General features: G+C 47.7%; 1 protein-coding gene across 2 annotated transcripts; it reads right to left on the bottom strand.

The window, feature by feature from the left end:
• SMYD1 (SET and MYND domain containing 1) lies at window positions 1–23,708 on the bottom strand. 2 transcript variants are annotated; one of them, XM_040556270.1, is made up of 10 exons: window positions 23,106–23,708; window positions 13,119–13,295; window positions 12,243–12,456; window positions 10,539–10,669; window positions 8,848–8,886; window positions 5,905–6,097; window positions 3,311–3,403; window positions 2,663–2,826; window positions 1,682–1,850; window positions 1–449 (listed from the first exon to the last, which is right to left on the bottom strand). In XM_040556270.1, exons 1-10 carry the CDS (start codon window positions 23,240–23,242, stop codon window positions 291–293), a joined length of 1,476 nt encoding a protein of 491 aa, XP_040412204.1. In that variant the 5' UTR covers window positions 23,243–23,708; the 3' UTR covers window positions 1–290. The 2 variants fall into 2 exon arrangements, with proteins under 2 accessions (XP_040412204.1, XP_040412205.1); XM_040556271.1 differs by lacking the exon at window positions 8,848–8,886 and having other exon boundaries at window positions 23,106–23,706.
• Window positions 23,709–25,607: the final 1,899 nt, after the last annotated feature.

Raw genomic sequence — 25,607 nt, 5'->3', positions numbered from 1 at the left:
TTCAGGTTCAGAGAGAAACAGGCTTTCAATAAGAATGTAAATAATTTTAAAACAGGTTTCTTGCTTTGATTTTTAATGTTAGTGGTAGAAAAAGGATGTTGTTTCTGCCAAGGGCTCCTTTGCTTTGAGCCCTCAGAAGGTTTTTCAGGACTCTCCCCCAGCAGGTCCATGCTCTCAGACTGGTGCCACTGGAAACAATCCTTATGGATGTGTCTCATTCATAGATCACGTTCCCCAGGTGCCACAGGTGACGATGCCCCACAGGCATGACTTTGTGTCAAGTTCAGGGTCTATTCCTTCTTGTGGAAGAGGCTGGGTGTGGTCTCATTGCTGGGTTCAGGCATGACTTGAATCTTTTGGTTTTTGAGGGCAGCTTCCCTCATCTTGTAGTACATGAACTCATTCTGCTGGAACATGCGCAGCTCCATCTCAGTCTGGACACGCATGACCTGAGGGACACAACAGGTTAAAGACCTGTGACACAGATCTCAAAGCAAGTGAAAAACACACAGCCTAAAAGTGGGGACCAGCCATCAGGTGAGTCCTAGAGCATGTAATGGCTGCTGCACCCTGCTCCAGGTGTCCCAAAAGCAGGACCAGGGCTGACTGGACACAGATAGCATTTACTTTCTCAGTCCTGGTTGCCTGTGAGCTATGAAGGTGAAGAAGGCATCAGCCCTTCCTGCACCCAGCTTTTCTGCTGGGAAACCTCACGCTCCCAAACATCCCTGGATTCGCCATGAGCACTCATTCATAGTGCTGCGTTGTGGCATAGGTTCAGAAGGGATTTTAGGAAATGTTTTTACACCTGTCTGTGAGTTTCTTCAACCTTCTTTAGGAGCACAGAAGTAAGCATGTGGCATATATCCACTATTTTCATCCTGAAGAAAGTGGAAAGGGAAATGGAGGTGCTGGAGTCTCACCCCCTGATATATATATATATATATATATATATATAGGCAAACAGCCAACAGCCAGTTTGGCTTCAGGCCTAAGATAATTATTTTTCTGATGATATAAAATTGCACTAAGATTATAGCTCTGCTGTAATGGGGACTAAGACATCAATAAAAGATTTCATTTGGTGTTGTGTAATTTTTTTTTCGCTAATAAAGGAGAATTCTGTAAAGCCAGCAGGTCACACTGGGTGAGTTAAAGGTTCAATAAAAGATCAATCCCCAGATGCAACTGTAAGGAGTTCATCACAGCTGAGCAGATATAATTCCCATGGGATCTGCAGGTCTTGGCCCTAAGCTAGGGTATAGACCTATCGGTCATTTGAGAATAAAAATGCATTGCAGCCCAGAAGGACTGGGGAGGGGTAAATAAAGAAGAATGGTCACCAATATAAGATGAAGAATATTGGTTGGTAAGCTGGGAACAGGCCCCCCATACGTAATTTGATATAGTCAAACTGTAATGCCATCCATCTGGGAGCAATGCAATCAGGCTGTTTGAAGAATGGGAGCCTCTGTCCTTGGGCACAGCAGTTTCAAAAAAAGATTCAGGGGCTCACTGGCTATTTTTAATGCATGTCCTGGTGCTGGATAAAAGCTATTTTTCAGGGATGAAAATTTCCGATGGGAAGGAACAAGCATTTTCCAGCAGACTGTAACATGATAATGAATGTAACTGTACCGGGGCAGATAGCAGAGACAAGAAGGGAGATCCTGACACCTACCTCCAGATCCTTGGTAATGGGGTGGGAAGGTCCATGGGTTATCAGGAGGATGGCGTAGGCTTTACAGATCATGCCATGGCCGGCTTCGATGAGGCCAGCATGCCAGTGGGTCACTCCTGCCCGCATCACAGCCATCCCCAGCTGCGCATTGTTGGGATGGTATATTTTCCTGGAAAAACATTGAGTAATTTTAGCTCAGGAGAGATCTGAGTTCCCAAGTGTTTTTCAACGATGTGACGTTTTCCAAAGAGCAGACTGTGTATTCAGGTGAAGACCCTATTGAATTTGGTGCCACTTAAATGTGCAGCCCTGCTTAAAAAGGGTCAGGAGGGCATGAGTTACATAGGGACACAAGATGTTGTGAAAGAGGGTGAACAACCTGCAGACAGTGTGAGCCGGACATCTGGATTGGAGAATAGCAAGGTTTATCATTCCACAGGATTTTGACACAGACAAAACCCAGACCTGACCCTACAGCCCAGATGGCACAAAACATAAAATCAGAGATTTAATGAAGGCCTTAACTGAGAATGCAACAATCATCAGATTCTCATTAGCCAAGGCCCAAATCCACATATTCAAGGGGCATCTTGAGTGCCATCAGTATGACAGTTTCTCTTTTCTCTATGACTTCTCCTTCCCACAGGCCACAGAGGAACAGACCATGCCCTGCAGCGACTCTGTCCTGCACCCAGGCTCTGTGCTTTGCTACCAGGGCAGCTCTGAGATGCTTCTAAACAAATCAAAGAGGCTAATGAAAGATGACCAAAACCACTTGGCAGTTACAATTCAGTAAACTGAGGTGTTTGGGAGCTCTTGTGCATTTAGAAAGGGGCTCTCTGTCTGCTAATATAATCAGGACCAAATCTGAATGTCACTACTGCTGTCCTGATGGGAACAGACTAAGAAAATAATTTCTATAACACACTGCCTAACATTGTACAACCACAGAGAGCTGCCAAAACCAGGGCAATGCCATACATGTAGCCGTCCACCATCCTCTTGGCATAGTCAGCTGCTTCCTCAAACATCTGGAGGTAGGAGAGCACCTCGGAGGCGATGCTGAGGATCCTCAGGAGGTAGAGGTTCGTGTCCCCCAGCACAGGCTCCTGTTTCTTCAGGCAGTCACGGCACAATTTCACAACCTACATCCAGGGGAAGCAGAGAGAGAAAGCCAGAGCACCATCAGCCTGAATCTGACCCCCAGAGCCCCGTGTGTTGTGTGGTCCACACCAGCCCTAGAGGCCAAGTCAGACTCTGTGAAGGCTGTGGAAAATAGGATATGCTTTTATCTGTCCAGAAACATCAGTCTAACAAAATGACCGGGGCTCAAATCATCCGCTGGTGAGGAAGACGTGATTATACCCCCCATGCCATCCACCCAACCTCCTGCCACACTTGATGCAAGGAATGCTCCTGATCGCCTCGTGGGGCTGCAGACAGGCACTGCCCCATGCCCATCTCTCGTCTGTGCCAGCTTTTGCGATTCGAACTGCCAAGAGGGCAGGAGGCACTTGGGGACGTTCAGGTTACAGAGGTGGGTCTTTGTTTCACCCATAAATCATTGACTCAAAGAGGGACAAGCCCTGCTGTCCCTAGCACCATGTGTACAAAAGCACGGGGACTCACTTCGTGGTAAAGTCCCTCCAGGCGGGCCTTGTTGATCTTCTCCAGCGTGTCCTTGGAGAACTGGATAACCTCCTTCACCGTCTCTGCAGAGGGCTGGGGACAAAATTAGGAAACCCGGTGAGGAAAACCCACCATTCCCGCTGCTGGCTGGGTTTGCTGGGGTGCCTCCTCAGGCCTACCCAGGCCTGGCCTTAAACCATCCCGTAACCAAACTCAGGGGTGAAGCTCCTGCTGGCTTCAGCAAGAGCATGGCTGGGCCACCGATCAGGGCAGCAGCCATATACATTTGGCTTGGTTCCTCATTTTTTTCGTCCGCTTCCCTCCTCTGGAGAAAGGACAGAATCGGCCCTGCTACCGGGAGGCCTCACGAGCAGCCAGAGAGGCTGTGAAAATAGGAGAAGGTGAACAGATACTGGTTGGTGTGTACCAGGAGCTCCTAACACAGCTGCCTGGAATAAATGAGGAGGAATTAGGTGGAATAAGGATAGGAAAGATTATATTAATAAATTTTACCTACTCTGCTCCCTTTAGATCTAAATACCCCAAGACAGTTTACCTCAGATTTCAGTCGCATCCAGAGAGTGAAACGTGTTTTCCCATATACCTCAGAGACGTTTGGATTTCACCATGTATTGGAAGACATCCAGGCATGATGCACACCCAGGCATGCCTGGCCAAACACTAACCAGCCCCTAATTAGCTCCCCTCCATTTAATGCTGAAATATAACTTTATCCAGCACCATCAGGTATCCTCTCCTTTTCTGAGCTGTTCGAAGTTGGATTTTCAAACTCTTGAAAATTTAGTACAGAAGGAAAACAGAAGCTTTTCAGAGCTATATGCCCCATATATTCATGGGTGTGTATGTATGTGTTATGATTTACTATTACATGTTATTAGACAGGAACTATCACAGCTAATCAGATCGTAGCAGCTGTTTGAGCAGTACGCGGGGTGTCCTAGTGGCAAGAGCACATTCAAAGGCAACGTTAATGTCAGTGCAAATCGCATCACTCTGCTGTCTGAGCAAAGACTCCCAGAATAGGCACTTTAATAGCACTTCCACAGCAGCTTTATCTAATAAAAACCCCCTCCTGCATTTCCTAGCCCCCTAATCCTGTTGCCATCATAAACAATGCTGCTATTTGGAAGGGGTGACGGACCGGAGGCCGGAGCGGCTGTTGAGGATGCGAGGTGTCAATCCTGCACGTATTCAGAGAGCTTTTTCCACACAGCTGTGAGCGCTGCCACTGTCAGGAGAGCGAGCCTGGGTTCGGGGAATGCGATACAGCCGGCGTGCTCTGCGGGTGAGCTCAGTCTGGATACTTATTGTCAGGGAGGGACGGTATTTTTAATAGCTGAAATCATGCACCTGGCATAGTTACAAGGGTGTTTGGGTTTTTTTTAAGCCAGCTTTAGGTAGTGGAGCACACATATCTGAAAGTGCGTGTGTTCCTGCTGCACTGCAGGGCACTTGGAATGATCACGAAAAGGGGACGGTGCCTCTCAATGCTCCATAGCAGGTGTTGAGATTTTCCTGAGGGCAGAGCTGGGATCTTTTTATCCTTTTTATCCTGCCCACCGCAGGAGCTGTTCGAAAATACTTCTATAGGATGTCAGAGGAAAGGGCTTCTACCTCTGGGACAGCTTTACATTAGAAGTGGGGAGTTTCAGTAGCTAAGATTAGCTTTAAGATGAAGCTTGATAATTTGGAAAAGGGATTATATAGCAATGTCTTTTGCAATAGCTTGCTTTTTGTAAAGCTTGCAGGAGTAGAAGCCTCCTAAACTAACACTGTCACAGATTAAACAAAAATAATAATAATAAAGTACTTATATCCTTGGGCAGAGGAACCAAAAAGGAGATCTTACAGCTACCAGCATGCCCAGAAATTAAAGCTGCTGGCCACTCAGTGACTTGCCGGACCTCCAGAGAAAACACAGGTGACTGGAAAATGAATGGTCCGACACACTAATTCTTCCCAGTAAGTCTGCCCAAAGCAGCCATGCACAAAGGAAAGCCAGATTTGAAAGATCAAATTCACTGTGACCGGCTGGTGCGATAAGGGCTGGAAGATCAGATTCCCACCTTTCCAGAGCCAGAATGATGATCTTTTACAAATACCACAGCTTCAGCAGGGCCGGTTAGTCCTGTCATCATGAATTATAGATATATATATAATACATATATATCATAATATAGTATATTATTCCCTGTCCTGCTGTTCAAAACTTCAATTCCATTCAGCTCCTCACAAAAAGCCCAATCTAAATGTCAGCATTTTTGTCATCTCTAGACCTCATTTTCCAAGATTTTAGCATGCTGCCTGCTGGACTGTTAGGTTAGAGTTAAAGGCAACTTTTGTGGGCTTTTTAAAACTGAAAAGCTGTATGCATGTTGCACAGTAGGGACTAAACCAACCTTGCACGGTGTGTTTGAGTTGGCATTGCGCTCAATAATGTTTCAGTTCTGACCTCATTTTTCACATTAGAACTGTTCGGGCTTCTGCCAAAACATGCCTCTGCTGTTCCTGAGTGTCCTCAGGCTGTGGAGGAGATGGAGCCACCTCTGGGTGTGGGCACCACAGGGCCATACCTTGTGGTCCCCCTCCTTCACCGCCAGCATCAGGTCGTCCTTGATCTGTTTCTTGCAGTGCTCACAGGTGCAGTCAAAGTAATACTGCTTCTTCAGCTGCCTCCGCCGCTCCTCGCTCACGTTGAGGAAATCCACGTAGGACACGGTCAGCTCATCCCCCGGGGAGATCTTGCTCAGTGCCCGCAGCTCGATCCTGGGTGCAAAGAAGGCAAGATGTGGACTTGGAGGAGCGAATGCAGCCATGGAGGCACCAGGGACAAATCCTGCTAATGGCCCCAGAGGTCAGCCCTTGCCCTAAGGTACTGCTTTAGCAATGCAGGGATGTGCAGCAGTCAGTTAACTGAGTAGGGAGTGAAAACACAGTCACACCAGTTTCTCCTGCCCTTCTGCCAGTCCTTGTCTGGGATACACTGGAAAGCAGAAAGTGCTCCATTCAGGGTGAATGGAGGGGTAAATTTAGGCATAAAATCTTATTATCCCACAGGGGATCTCGCCAGAAGAAAAACCTGAGATCAGAAGTACACGACGAGCCTTGCAAAATGCTGAGTTTGGACTTCGGGGCTTTTTTAAGTGCCGCTTGTGTTCTGCTCGCACATCCCTGGCCAGACTCCCAGATCCCGAGCCAGGCTGCTTTCGGTATCATTTTCACTTGGAAAAGCTAAGAGATGTTCCCGCTGGGCGCTGTGAAACAGACGTCCTAGCCCTTTTCGTGCATCTCTACATAAACCCTTAGGAACAGTTCACTGGGAACGGTTCATTTTCTATTATGGCCCATTTGATCCGATGCCTAGTGCCAATACCAAACACAAGGAAATCACCAGTCTGTTACCAAACCAAAATCCACGGCAAACCCTCGCAAGATGACAGACCTTTGGAAGGCCAGATCTTTGCACCTGCCTTTATCTCAACTCTTTACCTGTAAAACATCCCAAATGCCCTTGCAGTTCCACTCCAGCAAGAGAAATGTCTCAGTTAATCTGGGTCACCTCTCCACCACGGGGTCTGGATAAGCACAGAGGGCTGAAGAATTAACCCAGAAACACCAGCTGTGAGTGGTGTTTCCATGTCCATCTGCTTCTCCATCTTCTAGTGCCTTGCTGTAGGGCTCATCCAGAAGCCAGGACATTTGTATCAGCTCAGCTCCGTGTTTTAGGAGAAGGCTCTAGGGGATGCCCAGCTGCCTAACCAGGACGAGGAAGTGCTTGGACTGAGCACCACAGCAAGGCTGGTGGCTAAAAGCAGGGCAGTGGCACATCAAAGCTCGAGGACAGTGAGGCCACCAGGATGGGAGTCACCCAGGGGTCTTCCACCATCAGCGGCCTGATCCTGCTGCACCCAACGGTATGTTTTATGTGACCTGGGGAGGCTTGCTGGCTCCCACTTGAACATGAGGTCCTTTAGGTGGGACCCAGTGAAGGTCTCACCAAAGGCGTACCCAGGTGCATCTTCTGCAACAGATGGGGGGAACTTCTCCTGCATGATCATATTTCTGTAAAGGCATTGTAATTCCCATTAGGAAACCCTCCAGGGGCATGTTTCTAAGTCTGTCCACTGTGCTAAAGCTGCTGTGAAAACTACACTTTGAGGATGGTCTTGACCTTCTCTGGGCATTAGGTCATAGCAACAGCATATTCCATACTGAATTTATCACCGAACATGCCATCATCATGAAGGGCAGCTATTAGTTCTGCCGTAACCACGGGAAAATGCCACCGGGAGAAAGGTGCGACCAGCTACTCCAGGAGAAAGAGCACAAATCAGAGCAATTTCCATCAGAAAGTTACACACAGAAACGTTCCCCTTCACACTTAACGGGATCCTCGTTAACGTGACTCATGCAACCAGAGAAGCAGAAGCAAGCCTTGACTTTTATGATGCCCCTGGTAGCCTAAGCACCGTAGGTGTATTTTAAGCCGTGATCCCTTGGGTCGAGGGGATTGATAGCGTTTCGGACAAGCCTGGACACAGATGGTATATTTTAAATGCTACAGTTAAAGAGACACTGTCAGCCGAGATAGCGCCTCGGACCTTGAAACGTGTGGGCACGGGCACTGTGAGCACCGGGGAGCTCAAAACACAGGAATAGGAACTTTAATCAGAAGTAAAACGCATCTGCCCATTTTTATGGTCCTAATTGTAATGCTCTCAGCCAGTGGTGGGGAAAGGCACTGCAAAAGTATTTCACCTTTTATTTGAGGATGTTGCCTGCTTGTTTGAAATTAAAGTTTAAAGACAACAGTGTCCCTTTAACTGGACTGACTATAACATACCAGGTGAAGTGAGATAAGCAGAAAATTTGTTCTTTTGTTTGTTTGTTTGTATACATTTTAGTGATTTCGTCATCAAAAGAGAAATGCTTGGATCAGGTAACAGTGGCATCATGAAAAGGTAAAACATTAATCACGCATTATCATGAAAAAAAGGGATGAAGCCTACACCTCATGGTATTGCTATTGTAGTCAATGCATTCAAAGGGCACTGTCTGTTGCACAAGAAATATGGGCTGTTTAGTATGTCAGTAATGCAGCCATTTCCCATCTCGTAGTACGCAAGGTTTTATTTTGGGCCATGTAAGATTAGCGAGACCTTGCTCTGACTTTCATGCTCTTGCTGAGGTCGTTTGGGGGGGAGAAATGAGAAGTGGAGGGGAAATACTGAAATGGAGGGAGACAGGAGAAAGGTTGGAAGGGAAGGGAGGGAATTTGCAGTCGGGGAGGCATTACTGCTATTGTTTTAATTTACCACAAAATGCAGAGTTAAGTGAGGTTTGGGTTTAGTGGGGCTTTACACAGGGGAGGAGTAGAAGTTCAGAAAAAGGAGAAGGTCAAATTGTCTGCAAACAGAGGGCTTTCGGAGCCCCTCGGTGCTGTTTGCCGCTTCATTAACACAGGGCATGAGGGGTACGGGGCGAGGGGAAGGACGATGCTCTCAGGAATGACCCACCTCATCTGTGTGTGGAACATTGATCTTACAGCCTCATGACTGAAAGACAAAACAGACATCTGCAGTTTACACAGGTGCAAGTACAACCAAAGAAACTGGGTGAACTGGGATCGTGTGGGCTGGGGGTGATGGGGCTCCTGGCACCTGGCTCGTGTCTCGCTGCATGAGGGCACAAAGCACTCTGCTTTTCCTCTACAGCTGCTGTAACCCTATCACAGTGGATCTGGGGGACAGCTGTCCTGCACCGTGATTTTAGGAGTGCTGTCAGCCAGAGGATGAGCAAAACCCGCTTCTGACATTTTGCCATTTGCGGCTAGTTCTCCTGCACAGACCAGAAACGTCACCACCACCATCAGTACTCATGCTCTACAAAGCGTAGCTTGAAATGGAAATTAGACTGGGATATCAGCAACAGGTCTGTGTTCTCTGTGATGAGTTTAGTGGGTCCCCAAACCTGGTATTGTGCCCTGAGAGCTGATCGAGAGCTCAGTTCCCGCAGCAGTAGCTGGTCTTATCACCAGATTTCCACAGAAGGACAAGAAACCGGGCCAGTTGCACAACCCAACCAGACCGTTAAGGTTTATTCAAGTCAGTAACAGGCCACATGTGGGAGCTTGCATTTTTTTTTTTTGGCAGTGAGAACTGGAGTGCACAACCAATGCACTAATTAAAGAAGAGGAGGCTGCGGGGTCACCTTTTAGGCTCAGCACTGAAGCTTGCTGAACACAGGAGTTTATAAAATCTTAGGACCAAGCAGAAAATGTTGATGAAATGCTGTGGCTGTGGAGTTTTTGGCAAGCAGTTCCCCACAGCTAATGCCTTGCACACGATGCACTTGCTGGATCAGCAGCGGTTTATGCCCGTTCTGGCCTGGGAGGAGGCTGTGGGGGGCAGAGCATCCCTCCCATCCCTGCCCTGAGCCCTGAGAGCAGCAGCTGCTGCTCCCAGCTCTGCTGGGGCTTCCCTGCATTCCCCGCTGTGCCTCTCACCCCCTTCCTATCTCACACGTCCTGCAGATGTTTTCTTACAGAGTTTGGGTGGTAATGGGGAACACACGGTGCCTTGGGGTATCCTGCAGTCGCACGTGTTTGCAGATAACAGTCATGTTTGTCATTAAGAACCCATTGCTAAATAGTTAATCAGTAATTAATAAAGATTGTACACTCTCACAAGGATGAGGAGTTTTGTTATAGATGGCTAAAAGAACATCAGTAACAGCGATATATACCTGACTGCAAGCTTCGGTTATGGAAAAATTCTTGGACTGTGGACTCAATTTAATCTTCAATAATTCATTAACCAAAGCTGTTCCTTAACTGTTTGTAAATAAAACTTCAATTAAAGTGATCTAGTCAGCTACTTACCACTTTATCTGTCTATTTTGAGTCTGATTTCAAGACGCACGGGGAAATTATTTGCTGGTTTGCTGGATTTGAGGTCAAAGCCTGCTGATAAGTTGTGTGCATTTGTTTGGTGCATCAGACAGCATTTCTTTAAATAACAAGCAGAGATAAAACAGCTCCTCTTTAGAAAGAAAATCCTGTGGTTTTTTTTGGTTCTGGATTACAAAAGGAAATGAGATGAATAGATTTTCTGGGGCAGGGATCTGATGCTCTGGGGTTAGCAGTCTGTTATGTGAGTTGCCTGTTAGGATGCATCCCCGCTGCGCCTGAGGGAAGAAACCCACTCACTTGCCGTTGTTGAAGATGACGGTACAGTTGGGCCAGCAGTCGTGGTTGGCTTGGCAGAGGTTGGGGAAGATTCCCACACCAACAGCTTGCAGTCCTCTTTGGTCGCTGAGGGTGAAGGCGTTGCAGTTGATCTAGTCACAAAACACAGGCAGGAAGAAGCATTAAAGGAGAGAAAGCTGAGCTCAGCTACACTCAGGATGTCTCGGCTCCTGCTGATGGTTAGGAGAGGTGCATCTCCAGCATCCCACCTCCAATCCTTAGGGAGAAAGGAGGATTGCCTACAAGATTGTTGTAGGAGGTGATTGTAGAAATGACATCTTTAGTTGGGATAAAGCATCAGAAAAAGAGACGTGATGCAGGACTCCAGCAGATGGACCAGCTCAGAGCAGGGCTGAGTAACGCTGCAGAGTATTGCCTGTTAATATTCATTCAGGATGTTTAAGATATATTTTGTCTGACCGTGCTTTGCTTTCCTTATACTCGCTTTCTGCAAATAATTCAGGAAAAGGCCACAGGAGAATGAATTTGAGGCAATTTAAGCAGAGCATTTGCAGAAAGCAAAGTTCACGCTTAAAAACCAGGAGTCAGTGGTGGAAATTAACCTTGCATTCAGCCTGGACACATATCTGCTGTGTGGCCCCCAGAGCTGACAAAAACCGATTGCAGCAGTTTGGTATGAGTCCCAGGCAATGAATTTTCAAAATGATTACTTTGGTGTGACATATATACCAAGAGTGAGTGATTATGATTTTCTGTACAATACATTATCACATATGAATTGTTCAGGGAACAGTTTTGAGTCACAAACATAAACAAGCAAAGAATTTGCAAAAAACAAGTACGATAGGATATACTAAAGGAAATCATTAACTCAGCTGCTAATTGCTTTAATCCCTTAATAGTTTTATTTCCTCTCTTATCTAATGCTGTGCTTCATCCAAAGTGCCTTACTGCTACATGGGCAAGCCGTGCCAGTCGCTAGCACGTGGCTCTCCCTGTGCCCAGTGGGCTGGATTTGCTCTGCGGGGTGGGTACCAAAGGATGCTCTGTGTCCCCCCAGGGGAAACCGATGTCCCATGGGGTTAGCATGGACGAGGATGCACCAGCCTGTGCCAGGGCTGGGGGCAGAGCTGCTCAGCCTGAACTGGCCTCGGGGAATTTACCTCTCTGCTACACTGAGGACGAAATGTGTAGTTAACGTGTTAGGAAAGGACATTATGAAGTATATTTTGTATATTTTACCTATTTATATATATATATATATGCAAAAATGTAATGTATACGATATATAATAGACTAATGCATACACTAAAATAGATCTGCTATATACTATTTAAGTACACATATTAAAAATATATATTTAAATAGATTTTCTTAGCTCTTTTAGGTGCAGAGAGATGCCTAGTGGGAATTGTGATGCCGGTGCAGCACCTGAGTTTGAGACAGACTCTTGTCTGCATGTTTTGACAGATAAAAAATCCAGACCTTGACCTTGCTGGGCCTCAGTTTCCCCACGTGAGTGCAGATGGGGAACGTGACAGTATTCAAGCTGCCTGCAGCTAGTGCCTGTCCAACTGCTGTGGCTTCGTAAGGGCAAGATGGGAGTCAAGTCAAGTGTCATCAAGGGTTGGTATGAGACTTCCTCTGGGCACCTAGCACAGCCCATGGCACTAAAAGCAGCCCCCCTTTGCCCTTCGGACGTACCACTCCGAATATGTGGGAGATGTACTGCATGCCGAACTGCTGGCTCTGGGGCGGCCAAAACTCCAGGAAGCTCTCCACGTCGACACGGAGGTCTTTCTTCTCCTCCTCGCCGAAGTTTTCCACGTGGTTCTGCAGGTCATCGATGGAGACCAGGCAGCCCTCCGACAGCCCGCTGCCTTCCCTCTCCATCTTCCACATGATGCGAGCCGCCAGCCTGGCCAGGAGAGAGCCCCGAGCACCATGCACCAGCAGAGCCAGCGACGTGCTCCTCCACCCAGCACAAGGACAGGGACCGGAGGGACACGGAAATTTATTTTAGGGGTGGGAAACCATGTGCAGCCAGGTGGTACAGGACAGGTCCTGCATCGGCTGCTGATGGCTGGCCCCATCCAGGAGTTTTGAAGGAAAGGAATGTGTGGGGTTTTTTCAGTGGCGTCTGTGTTCTCATCTGGAGAAGTGTTACAGACCCCGTTTCCCTGGGGATTCCTGTCATTTTCGTACCAGGACGTGAATCTAAATCAGTGTATCCTGGAGGCAAGCTGGGGACCAGCCCAGCTCCTCTCACTCTCTCCCTGCTTCTCCCCACCTCCTAAACTGCCCAAGGTGGATTCGCCTCACCACATTCAGCTGCGGTAGAGTTTTTAGGGCCCAGCACCAAAAAAGAGTGGGACCACAACCCTGTCACACCACAGATCATCCTCCAGTTCCTCAGCCTGTGGGCTCAGGGACACTTCTGGCCTCCCCCAAAGCAGTTCCTGCCTCCAGCCCACCCGAGGCAGGACACCCAGCTCTTCCTCTACCCCCCAGGGACGCCCCATCCCCTCCCACCACCCCCAGGCCTGTTGGTGAGCCCCAGTCCTTGGGGCCAGCTCCCACCTGATGTTTTCGGTGGGTGCCTTGCCGTGCCTCTTGATGGCGGAGCACTCATTTTTGTGGTTCAGCCAGGCGGCCCTCTGGCAGGTCCGGTCGCAGTAGTAGGCGAACTTGCACTGGCCGCAGCGGTGGAGCCTCTCCTGGCGTTTGAAGCAGGTGTGGCAGATGACGTGTGTCAGGCTGGAAGGACAGAAGGACACACAGGCTCATATCTTGGTGATGGGGCAGCTCCACCACGCAAGGGTCCTGCCCATGGGTTCCTCCCACCCACCCAGGATAGACCCCGAGACATTTTGGGAGGACACAGAAACATCCCACCTGGTTTAATCCTCGTCCGCTTGCGCAGTGAGGTTGCTTTGCTGCTTGACTATGCCAAAGAGGCAAACATTTTGTTTAAAGGAGGAAGGCAATAAAGCATTCCCCGTCTCTCAGCCCTTTTGTCTGCAGCTCGTCTGCTCCTCCTCAGCACCACCGCCGTGAATAGGATTTTCGGCCTGCTTTTCTTTTCTGTCTGGCCCGTGCTGAAGTCTCAGCCACCCATATGCTGGGCAGAAAGCAGATGCCTAATGAATCTCTTGCTCAGGCGAACGTGAAGAACAATGTGAAGGCAGCGAGCCAGCCTGAGAGCTTCATCTGCCTGCAAAGCCTCCGGATTTGGCTGAGCTGGAACCCATCCCAGGCCCTGCATCCTACATCCTGCATGGGCCGTGGCTCAAAACAGAGCAGAGACCACCACCGGGTCTGAGGGATTTAGGAAAGCATTGGGTGAGAGGGAGGATTGTGGCTTTGAGCTGTCCTGACTGCTATCCTAAGCTTTCCTGAGGCGCAGGCGTGCTGTGGGGATACAAATATGCATCTGAAATGCTCTGGCAGTGAGCAGCCAGAGGGGTATCAAAATAAAGGGCAACGATAGATTGATGTGGTTGCACAGAGAAACCCTGCTTGAAACCAAGATGTTTTTTCATGGATTGCAAAGCAGCTTTGCTTGTCACTCCTTTTTGCCACTGGACCAGAGCTGTAGCTATATGGGCAGCATCGCACTTGGCATTGTGTTGGTAGTGACAAAAGGACGCCAAGAAAACAGCCTCCTTCCTGGTCCACCTCCTCATCCCAAGGTGTTTTACATCTCCTCCTCCTTCCTGCAAGCACAGCACGTCTCGTGGCTGCCCAACAGCAGGACACGGCAGCGCACAGCTCCAGGCTGGGCGGGTTTGGGGCTCTCCTGGCCCCGGTGACTCCAGAAAGATGCTTAGCACGGGTCTGCGGATCCCAGGCAGGCTCCTGGCCGATCAGCAGCCCCCAGGCACGACTGTCAAGGGTCAAGTGGATTTTTAGCTGCCCCAGGATGGACAGGCAGCACCAAAGAGCTGAAGACAAAGAAAGATGAGTTCTCAAGAGCTCACAGGAGCACTGGCTGGGGTAGGACCTGGGGCAGACTGAAATACCGAGTTTAAGGAGCCGTACTTGCATTTATGACCACCATAACATTTTATTAATACATCCAAGGGATCACAGATCTTTCAGCTTCACAAGGCTAGTGCGGTGCTGAGCTGAGAACATCAGTGATTTAGTGCTGGTCGGTGGCCCAGGATACGCCACCCATAAACAGCAAAGTGACAAGCACAGAGCCTGCGAGGATGTGCTCTGCTCTCAGGGCATGAACTCCCTGTTTAGTCTGGTGTTAGTTTTAGCACTGTGCTCTTCAGGCCACTTCAAGCTGTCCTGCAGATGGGCTGGTGATGCAGATTTCTCCTTCAAATCCCAAAGCTTGAAGTGTCTTTCTCTGGTGCCAGCAGCAAGTGCTGCTCTCTGGCTACTCCGGCTCCTGTGGTTTACTGTGAGCTAGATGGCCATGGGGCAGCTGGAAAACAGCTTTCAAAAGGAGCGGGTTTCCTCTTTGGGGGTGTCAAAACTGGATTTCCAAGAAGCATCCTACAATTGTATATATGTAACTATAACCAAGGGGGAGGAATATATCAGAGGGCACGGATGAAAACTAACCCAATATCCTCCCTCCAAGAGTGCCCAAGGTCCTGGATCAGGGGGAAACCTCCCCCGTGTGCTCCGTTTCACATGCTTGCTCTTGGCATTTGCTTTATTGAGAAGGAGGAGGAGACCCTTTGGGACTTTCCCCTTGCTGCTACAGCAGGCTTTTCCCTCCCTGATCTGCTGCCCGCCAAAATCAGCTTCTCCAGCAACTGCACACTTCACTTCTGCCTCCAGCCAGGCTCGACAGTAGGGGAGGATTCAAATTCCTATTGCTTAGACACTGCCAGCCCCGGAAGGAAAGCTCTCCTCATTGCAGAAAGCCCACTGACCACTGAGGCTTCATTGCCAGGGGAACATTATTGCCCACCGCAGGGAGACTGAGGCACGAGGAAACAAAAACTGTGTTGACAATCACACGGGAAGACTGCCACAAGGGGGGAATCAGCCCCATAGCCCCAGAGTCCCAGTCACAAGACTGTCCTGCCTATCCAGTCTACATATATATGTATAAACATATGTATGCATGTTTATATCTATCCCAGCACGCTTAAAATGCATTTTCATTCCTCTGGCACTATTGCACGAGCTGTTGACGCAACCCACCCGGGGCGCTGGCTCTTGCAAGATGAAGAGGGCCATTGATTTAAAGCAGGATGACCTGCAGCAGGCAGCACCACATGTAAAAATGAGGCTTGGGAAATGCCAGGAGCAGTGCTGGTGCACGGAGAGAGCCCAATGCAAGGCAAGCAGTCGGCACGGGGCAGGGGGGAGCGCGTGTCCAGGGAGGGGGACGCAGCCTGCTCTGTTAAGTCAGGTGAAAGAGCTGGGAGGTGGTGAAAAATGCAAGGCTGGGCTCTGTCAGCTGTCAAGTCGGGGGGGCAGAGAGGTGCAAGAGAGATTACGCTCCTTGTAAGGCAAAGGAGAGGCAGGGAGCTGATAAAACCCGCATGGTTGAGCTGTGCCGGGAAGCACGGGGAGATATCTCCTGCGGGGAGCGGGGCTCCCTCCTGCCACCCGCGTGTTTTGGGGACAGTCAGCAAGTGAGCAGGCAGCTAAAGGAGTCTCCTTGCACAGAGCAGTGAGGGGCTGGAGGAGAATATGGTGCAGCAGAACCCCTGTCTACAAAGAGGGGCTTGTCTCCCCCCCAGCCCCCTCTCCCAGAATGGAAAAATACCAAAATATTGGCTCTGCATTTTGCTATTTATTGTATAGGGTGTCCAACATTTCCAAAGCTTACCTAACTGGGGGAACTTACTGCCAGCCCTAGAAAGCTCTCGCTTCTGAGGAGATGCAGAAATGCACCCAAAAAAAACCCAACACATTATACAAGACTTCCTGAGGAAGCAAAAGAACAGTTCATATGGCAGTGAAACTGCAGATACGATTATTCATAGCAATCTGAGTAGGCTGGCAGGTATAAAAAATACCACATTTCTCACAAAACTCTCATGAGATCCTGAGCTTTCAGAAATGGTTTTAAAAAAGAATGGATGTATTGATAACGTCCCAGGCCTCCAGGGGCCTACTCTTGGTCCTGTAAATAATAATAATAATAATAATAATAATAATAATAATAATAATAATAATCAGGAGACACAGGTATTTGAGCCCCCTTGCCTAAATCTTCAACAAATGTTGCTCAATCACTGCCTGATCCCTGTAAGCACCTAAATCACCCAGGTTGAGTCCTGCAATCCCCTGACGTGCCAGAGGTGCTCAGAGAAAAAATGCCCTGAAGGAGGATGGCAAAATGGGACTCTCCTTTGGTCCCAAGGCTTGACCTTAAGACAGGTTCTGATGCCATCTGTCCTGGAGGTAGACAACACCAAAGGCTTGCTGTGGTCCACAATCTTCCTCCGTCATCCCCTCTGCAATAGTTAGGGTACCCCAAGGACATGGGGTATCTTAATTGAGGTTAAACCCAATCTCTTGGTCCTAAACCCAATCTCCTTGGTCTATTAAAGCTTTTCTGGCTGGCTTCGGAAGTGTTTAACACAACCAAACATGGGGTTATAGCAGCCTTCATGTATCTAAAGGGGGCCTTCGAGAAAGCAGGAGAGGGACTCTTTGTCAGGGGGTGGAGTGATAGGACAAGGGGGAATGGCTTTAAATTAAAAGAGGGTAGATTTAGGTTAGGTATTAGGAAGAAATTATTTACTCTGAGGGTGGTGAGGCACTGAACAGGCTGCCCAGAGGAGCTGTGCATGCCCCATCCCTGGAGGTGCCCAAGGCCAGGCTGGATGGGGCTTTGGGCAGCCTGGGCTGGTGGGAGGTGTCCCTGCCCATGGCAGGGGGCTGGAGCTGGATGATCTTTAAGGTCCCCTCCACACAAAGCCATTCTTTGGCTCTATGTTTCAGACAGAGCTTCCTCTCCCTGTAGGGACAGCAGCCTGTTCCTGTGTGGCCAGGATGCTGCATGGCCAGGCAGCTCTGAAGGTTTCTGAAGAGATGTGTGGCACCTGCCCAGGCACTGTGGAGGTCTGAACCCTTAAAGACTGAGTGCTCTGCTCCTTTGCTTTAACACGGGTACAATGAGACTGCTTTTTGCCGTGCCAGTGTACGCCGTGGCCTCTAGGGTGACCTTCGGCCATTCATTCACTGCCTCCATGTGGTCACGTACTGTAGATAGTGAGAACATCTTTATTTTATCCTGGCCAAAAGCAGGATCTTCATTAGCCCAGTGATTTCTTCAGCCCACCCCGGCCTTGCCAGGTCAGGGATTTAGGTAGGACTTGGAGGGCAGATGCCACTGGCTGACTCACCAAATGACTTTCTGGGGAGCCTCAGTTTCCTTGGCCTCTCATCCAAGAGTCAGCAGAGCTGAACTCTGAGGGGCTCGTGAGCTCTGGTGTTACATGGATGAGACACACGGCTACTACTGTCACAAAAGCAGTGATTCAATAAGCCAGCCAACTAATGCAAGAGGTGACAGAGCACTGGTAGCTAAACCATGGCTCCCACAGGCATGGCTCTCAGTGAGAGCAGAAGCAGCAACCAGCTCTAGCAACTGCTTGGATTGGATTCAGATGCATTCAGATCCGTCAGACCTGCCAGGTCAAAGGGCTGAGCACTGCCGTAGGAAATATATTCACCTCGTCTTTGGAACATGCCCAAGCCAAATACCTGCCAGCCGTTTCGCACCCAGCCCCCAGAGCATCTCATTCGCTGATGTGAAAAAGGCAAAGTGGGATGGCTGCCGTGCAAAGGGACAGAGGAGGAGCTCACAGAATAGCTGCTGGACGTGCTGAGAAGCTCAAGAACTATTCAAAGTGAGTTTATTCTATCTGTACACGACAGATGACACACACAAATGACAAATTACACCTAAGTCCACCTGCTTTGTATTTATTATTGGCTGGCTAAGCATCCCTCTCCTCAACAGGTTGCAGAGGACAGCAGAAGAATAGCCTGAAGTGTAGGCAAAGTCCACTTGGCTTTAAAGCAGGATCTTAACACATTAAACCCAGCAGTCTAAGGAAATCCACCTACCCCTTCAGCAGGGAAAGAAGAGGGTGGTATTCAATACTCGGCTCTCCTGGAGATACTTATAATGGTGAATTATCAGTGCAAGAAGAGTTTGCTCCTTTAAAAGTGTGGGGTTGGAGCTCAGTACTTTTATCTTCAAAATGCCATGGATGACACATTGTAGTTTATCTGAGTTGAGTGAATGATTTATTTTAGACCTATTTTAGAGACTTTCTTATTTTTAGTCTTTCATTACAAGCTTTCTCAGCCTCATTTTAAAGAGGTGTGGCTGTGGTTTTCTTTCAAAAAGCTGGGTTTTCTCCCCAGTTTTACTTAAGCTTTTGAACAAGGAATAAAAAATCAAACCCCAGAAAAAAAAAAAAAAAAGAGGAATATGATCACATTACCTCTCAGTTTTCATTAGTGTCAACTCAAAAAAGTTGCATCCATAATACTTTCAGAGTCATATTATTATGGAAAATTTTGCATTCCTTATAACCCTAGGTCATCCCAGCTACAATAACAGAGCTCCCCACATTTCCCTTGGAAAATGTCTGCTTCATACATCACTCATCAAGCAGATCTTCAAGGGATCTTGGCTTTCTACCACATGACACTGTTTACCTTGACTACTCTCTCTCAAATCTCACTGGGTAAAAAGCAAACCCCTCAAGAGAAGGTTGACAGAAATATATCGGGCCTCCCCATGCCTGTAGCAAATGTAAACTCTTACAGGTTTGAGAGCCAACGTGCATGCTAGAGGAGAAGGTCACATACTGTACATTGAGGCCAGGCAATGGGAATGTCATCGTCCTGAAGGGAGCTGTGAGGAAAGGAGACCTTTCAAAGAGAGAGGGAAGAGGGAGGGAAGGATTAAACCTCAGCACATAAGCAGAGCACGAGTACAAACTTCAGTGAAGGTAATGGCCAACCAGGCACGCACAGTGGCTTTACAAATCCAAAAAGGACCCCACGAAGGCAAAGAATTCCAGAACAGAACAGAACAGAGTAGAGTAGGGTAGAGTAGAGTAGGGCAGAGTAGGGTAGGGTTGGGAAGAATAGGGTTGGGTAGAGTAGGGTAGAATACCGAAGATATATTTTCAACGCTTCCAAATCTACTTTAGGGCAAAGAGGGCCTGCAACTGACTGCTGTTTTCCGAGTGCTATTCAAGGCTGATTCAAGCACAGATCAGAGAGTTTTCCCACACTTTATCCAAACAGCAAAATGCAGGAGATCACACTGAGACCTGCACCCCCCTTTCAGTCAGCATTCACCATCTCTCCAGTCTGCTCTAGTTCAGGTAGAAGTAAAGTAATGGGCTTGATGCAAGAGTCAACGCCACGTAACTATGGTGTTAAGCAAAATGTTAGCCTTGAGATGAGCTGGCCAATGTCTGTAGGAACCTTCTTTAGCTTCAATGTGAGCTTGCTGTACTTTTGGACCAGAAGTCTCAGGCACTGCTGCCTCAGATGACTGTCACTGGATTAAAGAGGACATGCGCCCAACAGCCTCAGTGACTTAGGTCCCTGGGACCTTCAGGGGTTTCCCGGGTGAGATGCAGTCTGCACGTTTAGACACTGCATCTGTGCCCTAGCTAAGCAGAGATCCAGTCAAACACCCAGTGGGGTGTGGAAAGCCATTTGGCTCACCAGAGGTAGGTGAGCCTGTCTTCATAGGAGAGCTGCTCCAGCCCTTTGATCATGTTAGTGGAATCATTTTCTGTAGTCTGGCCACACCCAGAAAACAATGCTGTACTCTGAAGAGCTGCTCCCACTAATCAAGAAAAGACGCCTTCACTTCACCTGCTGTGTTGCCACACTGCATGCAGTCACACAGAAGATTGCAGTGTGGTCTTATAGTATTATGGCCATCAATATAAATAACAGACAGAACTTGGTTTTCACCAGCATAAACAGGGGCTCAACATCACACTGTGACCAGACTTCCCATAGAACTGAGCTCCTAAAATAGCTGCAAAGTACAGACCAAATTTTCAAAGTGCTCTGCACTCTTGTGCTTCCCTTATACGCCAAAGAGAGCTGAGCTCTGTGGAAAATCTAGTCTCCTATTTGGTAGGACCTCAGCCAAAAAAGTAAACCTACCAGTCACTAAATTTGAATTCCCTTTCCATAACTCATGTATACACTGCTTTCAGCAAGAGACTAAGATGCTGATGGTAATTAGGATGATGGACTGATTTGGGTGTCCCTGTGCAGGTTGAGCACGTTTTTAACAGCGTAGGGTCAATACCAATTTAGGACCTCGGAAAAAAAAAACATGGAAAAACACATGCCCTTCATTGGACTCTTCACCAATGCAAAGGTAAACAGCAGTTTCTCTCCGGGCAAAACCACCATGGCTAGTGTGGATTTATTCTTACTGGTCCTAGCAAGGTCCAGGCTACCTTTTATTTCAGTCAATTCAGTTGAGTTATATGCAACTGATACCCCTGGGAGAGTGGTGCAAGGTACCTTCAAAACCAAGGTGTGCATGTGAAAAACATTAGAACAGTTTTGACGAGAAAAATGAACGCTCCCTTTAGATCTCAGGCCCAGGGATATCCCCTGCTGAGTGCTAACTGACAAGTATTCAGCTGGCAATGCCTGCTTCAGAGATTTTGGGAATGGATTTCACTTACTGACCACAACAAAGTAGCTGTGGGATAGAGAACATGCCCCAGGAGGGTGAGAGCCCACTGCTATTGGCAACGGCAGCATGAAGAGCAGCAGAGATAAGAATGACTGAAACCATCCCCATTCTCTGTAGTCACAGAGGAGAGATGTTTTACCTCTTTGCTGCTCTGGTAGTTAAAAAACCACAGCCTGGCTAAGAGGGAGGCACCTCTCTCCGCTTCTGATGTTTGCTGTTGGAAATCTAAGCTACTGCAGCCTGGCTGCTCTACTATGTGCATCAATGCTCACAACATTTCGGGTAGAAGAACAGAAATTGTCAACCAGCAATCAAAAGGGAAAATGTTTTCAGTGATTTAATTAGTATATTTAATAAGGCATATGGAGAAGTCATCGTCCATAGGAACTTCTGAGGCAAACACCAGTATCACAGCAAGATCCCAACTAGTGACACAATGCAATGAAAGTATGAGAGCTAGAAGGACACGTCAAGGAGAGAGGTTTTGTCACTAACTACTGTAATTGAACTTGGGGTTAAGAAGTCAATAAATTAACATTTTAAAAACAAACAAACAAACAAGAAAAAAGATTTTTAATTGTGAGCTCTTGTAAAGACATATTAAAATAAAAATTAAAAATAGTATCATTGTTGCTATGGTATAGATTCACAACTATGTTCATCCACTGACAGTAAAAGGGCAAGGAAAAAGTGAATGAAAGACAAAAAAAAAAAATATTTCCTACTATTTGACCCTAATTCTCTGCTAGTGTCAGATCACACAGTAGCACATACCAGCTGTAGCTACAGCACTTACTTAAAGGCTCCAAGATGACCAGCGTTAAAACAAAGTAACAAGCTCTGCTTGAATTAGCAGACTCCATTAGCAGACTGATTCAATCACGGAAAGCCCAGCTAGGCAGGGTCACCCACTGCCCTAGTTAGTGTGCAGCTAAAGGCACTGGCACTTTGGTGAAAAAATAAAAAAATGAAAAGGACAATTCTATTCTCGGTTACTGCATTATAAGGCTGAACAAATTCCATTCATGTCGGAGGCTCTAGACTAAATTCATTCCAAAGGAGATTAACACAGAAATTGTCTCTTCGTGTCGTTTAGCTTTCAGGCTAATTAAGTAAATTTTCCATTGATTTGAAGGGCGAAGTGGGCACCTACCAGCCACTGCCACTCCAGCAGTGCAGGTTGACTGAATGCTGTTCATCCTTAAAATAAGCTGCAGAAAAGAAAAATGCACCTGCACCAAAATTTTAGCTTCTAGCTGTATCAGCATGAACAAAAAGGTTAAAATTACTCTCGCACAAGAGTGAAAGTAGAAACCTGTCTCCAGTTAACTTAGCTAGTTAGAAATACAAAATTAATGAAGAGAAACAATACCACTTGCAGATCCCCAGGAGCCTCTAGTTTGAAGATAGTTGGCTATGAATTTGCATGTAGAGGTTGGGGGGATAATACACACGAGCACAGCACAGTGTAACTCACTTTTATCACACATTTTACGTTGGAGGCTTCAGCAAAGCATGTCTGAGGCTGCTGTAACTGAGTTACACGCACTTCTGGCAGCTCACTGCAGTGTAACATGGGTCCCGTTTTGTGAGGCACCGAGCACATGCAGCTTTCACTGCCTTTGGTAAAAGCTGACAGCAGTGAGCACCTCGCAAGGTCGCATCCTGGAAGAAGATCGTGCCATGTTCAAAGTAAAAAAGCAGGTCTGAGCCCGGGAAGGATATTCACTGTAAGCTAGGATTTGATTTTACAGAAGTGCTTCTGACTTCCCTTCACGCCCCTCTCTGATGCTATCCAGACACTTTCAAACTCTCACCCGCCCAGCCAGATGACATTTTGCATCGAGACAACTTTCGATCTCAGTTTATGAGTACTTTTCTCTTACCTATCAAAAACCACGGCAGCGTAGGCTGGCTCCGCAAAGATGACATCCCCGGGCAGGAATTCCTTCTGCGCTTTCAAGCCCCTGCCTTTGCCTTCAGACGTGAACACTTCGACTGACTCCATTCCCCCTTTAGTCATCCCCGGGACCCCCAGGGTAACTCAGAGTGAGCCAAATCTCCCGTCACTCCTGTCAACTTCGTCTTGCCACAGGACCACGCTTATAAAAGGGCTGGCCTACCCCCACCCCCGGCCACACCGTTTCCCATAGGAGGGCGAGGGGGTGGGAGCAGGAAAGGCAGGAGGAGAAGATCTCCCGTGCAATATTGGCAGCCTACGCAGGGAAGAAGGTGCAGGGCTGGGTCTTCTGCTGCATTAGGAAACCCCTCTCCAAAACCCACGTTTGGAATTGTTGCTCCCAGCCACGAGCGGTTGTATATGTTAGGACTCGGATTAATTTATACGCTCCCATTGGAGAGGGAATGTATTCTCTTTGCAGGGGTATTTTTAGCAACCACATGTTTCTGTCTCTCAGGAAGCAACAGCTGAGACAGTGGGACGGGGAGGGCTGGTATGCATATTTCTGACCCCTTCCACTGTCATCTGGCTTTTTCCAGAAATTAAACAATGCTGCGTTATTTTTACCCTCCAGGAGATGGACGGCATATTTAGAGGCAGGGAGAGCAGAGAAACTTGCGCCCTGAAATCCTCTGCCTCCTCCATGACCACTGAGGCCTGGAAAAGGGCCGTCGCTTCCCAAATGCCGGCGGTGAGCACACAGAGCAGCGTGGAAGGAGCTGGAAGGGCAGCAGGCGGTTTGGCACGGGCTGCAGAAGCAAGCAGAACATCTTAGATATTTGCACAATTTTGGATGCACTAAACTCAGAAACGTCAGCACATTTGAGGACTCTCCCCACCTCCAGTTCTCAGCCTTGAGAAGGCAGAATTTGACCCACCATAGGGTAAAGGAGGGTGAAGAGAAAACCAGAGAGATCAAGCCCATGAGAACCCACTCCCTTTTTTTGCCCTCTGTCTCCAGCAGCTAGAGCATGTTCAAGGTGATGCAAAGGAAGGCCTCCATGTATAACGGTGAGCCTTGCTATGGAAATTCAGCCCAGCCTAGACTGTCATTCAGCATTTTTTTTTATCCTTTAATAGCATTTTGTGTGGCTGGTTCTCTACCATCTCAGCCTCCCACTGCTAAGAAAGCCGATTCTGTTTCCTCATGGATCTCTAAGCACCATACAGACATCACTGTTTGCAAACCTCTTCCCACACCTCCTTGCTGCACAGAAGAAAAATATCTGATTAATAGATATGGAAAGTAAGGTGCAGAGACGTAAGGAGGATAGTTCCTGTGCATCCCTAGACTGCAGAGGACTTGCTTTACCTAACCAAGGCAGTAGGAAGTACTGTCCTCTTCAAGACAGTCTCAGAACTGCTCAGCATCTTCTGCTGAAAGCTTCTGGCAATTTTCCTTTCCTGCAAATGAAGTATGGTATCACGCTTCAGTTCAAATATCTTCTGTTGCAGTTTGCCTGAGTGTGCCAAGCGCAAATGATATCAATCCAGAACTCCATAAAGTCAGGGTGATCTGGGTCTTCATGTGATTATTAGCAATATTCCCCAAACAACCAGACTGCTCCACTCCTACTGAGGATGGCCAGAGCTGTCGTAGAGCTGTCAGCACAAACCTCTTAGCATTTACGCTGTGCAGCACAGAAAAGTCACTAGTGGCAATCAGCCACTAAAAGCAATTAGAATTTTAATTGCAATCATCTTCTGGTGTAACACATTATGTGATGTCAGGATGTGCTGGCCTCACCTGTTACCCATGTTTAATTCCCCTGGGCGTTAAGTGCCTTTTAGATACATATATTCATCAGCAGTGCTTTAGCACCTCAAAATTAGGTGCAAAATTTATTTGGAATGTGGCTATACTGAAGCCAGTCATTAAGCACACTAAACATTCACTGCTTCTGAATTCCAGAAAACAAAACAAAACAAAATTATATCTTTACAAAGAAGTAAACTAAAAACAGAAGACCAAATTCCTTCTAGGACAGAATTACAACAGAGCGGGTCTCTGCACAGACAGCCACCACTGCATTGGGTGTGCTGTACCCCTCACTCATTCGCACTGCCAAAAAATACATAATTGAGCAAAAATCTCATTTCTCTCCTTGCAGCCCAGTGAATGCCATGGTGGTGCGTCTTCAGCTGGGTCGCAGGGGAGATCGGCCATCCAGCTGCACATCACATCTGCCTGGGATGAGCATCGAAATACCACTAAGCCACAGTTTCATGCACAACTGTGTGCTAAAATGCAGTGGTAAAACTGTCCGTGCAAAGAAAAATCACTGAGAAAGCTGGAGAGGGCCAAGAGAAGCTGTGAAATGGGGTGTCCTGCTTAAACATCTATTTGGAGCGGTGGCTCTACTTTCAACCACTTGGAAACATGACATTTCGAAGCCAGCTGGAAAGCCATGCCAATTTTGGAGTACTG

The sequence above is a fragment of the Cygnus olor genome, chromosome 4 (genome assembly GCF_009769625.2).
Source record: "Cygnus olor isolate bCygOlo1 chromosome 4, bCygOlo1.pri.v2, whole genome shotgun sequence".
In the NCBI taxonomy this organism is placed as follows: Eukaryota; Metazoa; Chordata; class Aves; order Anseriformes; family Anatidae; genus Cygnus; species Cygnus olor.
Note: the sequence above shows the minus strand (reverse complement) of the source record. Positions and strands in the feature narration are given on the sequence as shown.

Coding starts and splice junctions, on each gene's coding strand:
- SMYD1 (XM_040556270.1), bottom strand. CDS start 23,242: ATGACTAAAGGGGGAATGGAGTCAGTCGAAGTGTTCACGTCTGAAGGC. Junction 2,827..3,310: donor TGGAGGGACTTTACCACGAA/GTGAGTCCCCGT, acceptor CCCTGGATGTAG/GTTGTGAAATTGTGCCGTGA. Junction 1,851..2,662: donor AGGATGGTGGACGGCTACAT/GTATGGCATTGC, acceptor ATGTTTTTCCAG/GAAAATATACCATCCCAACA.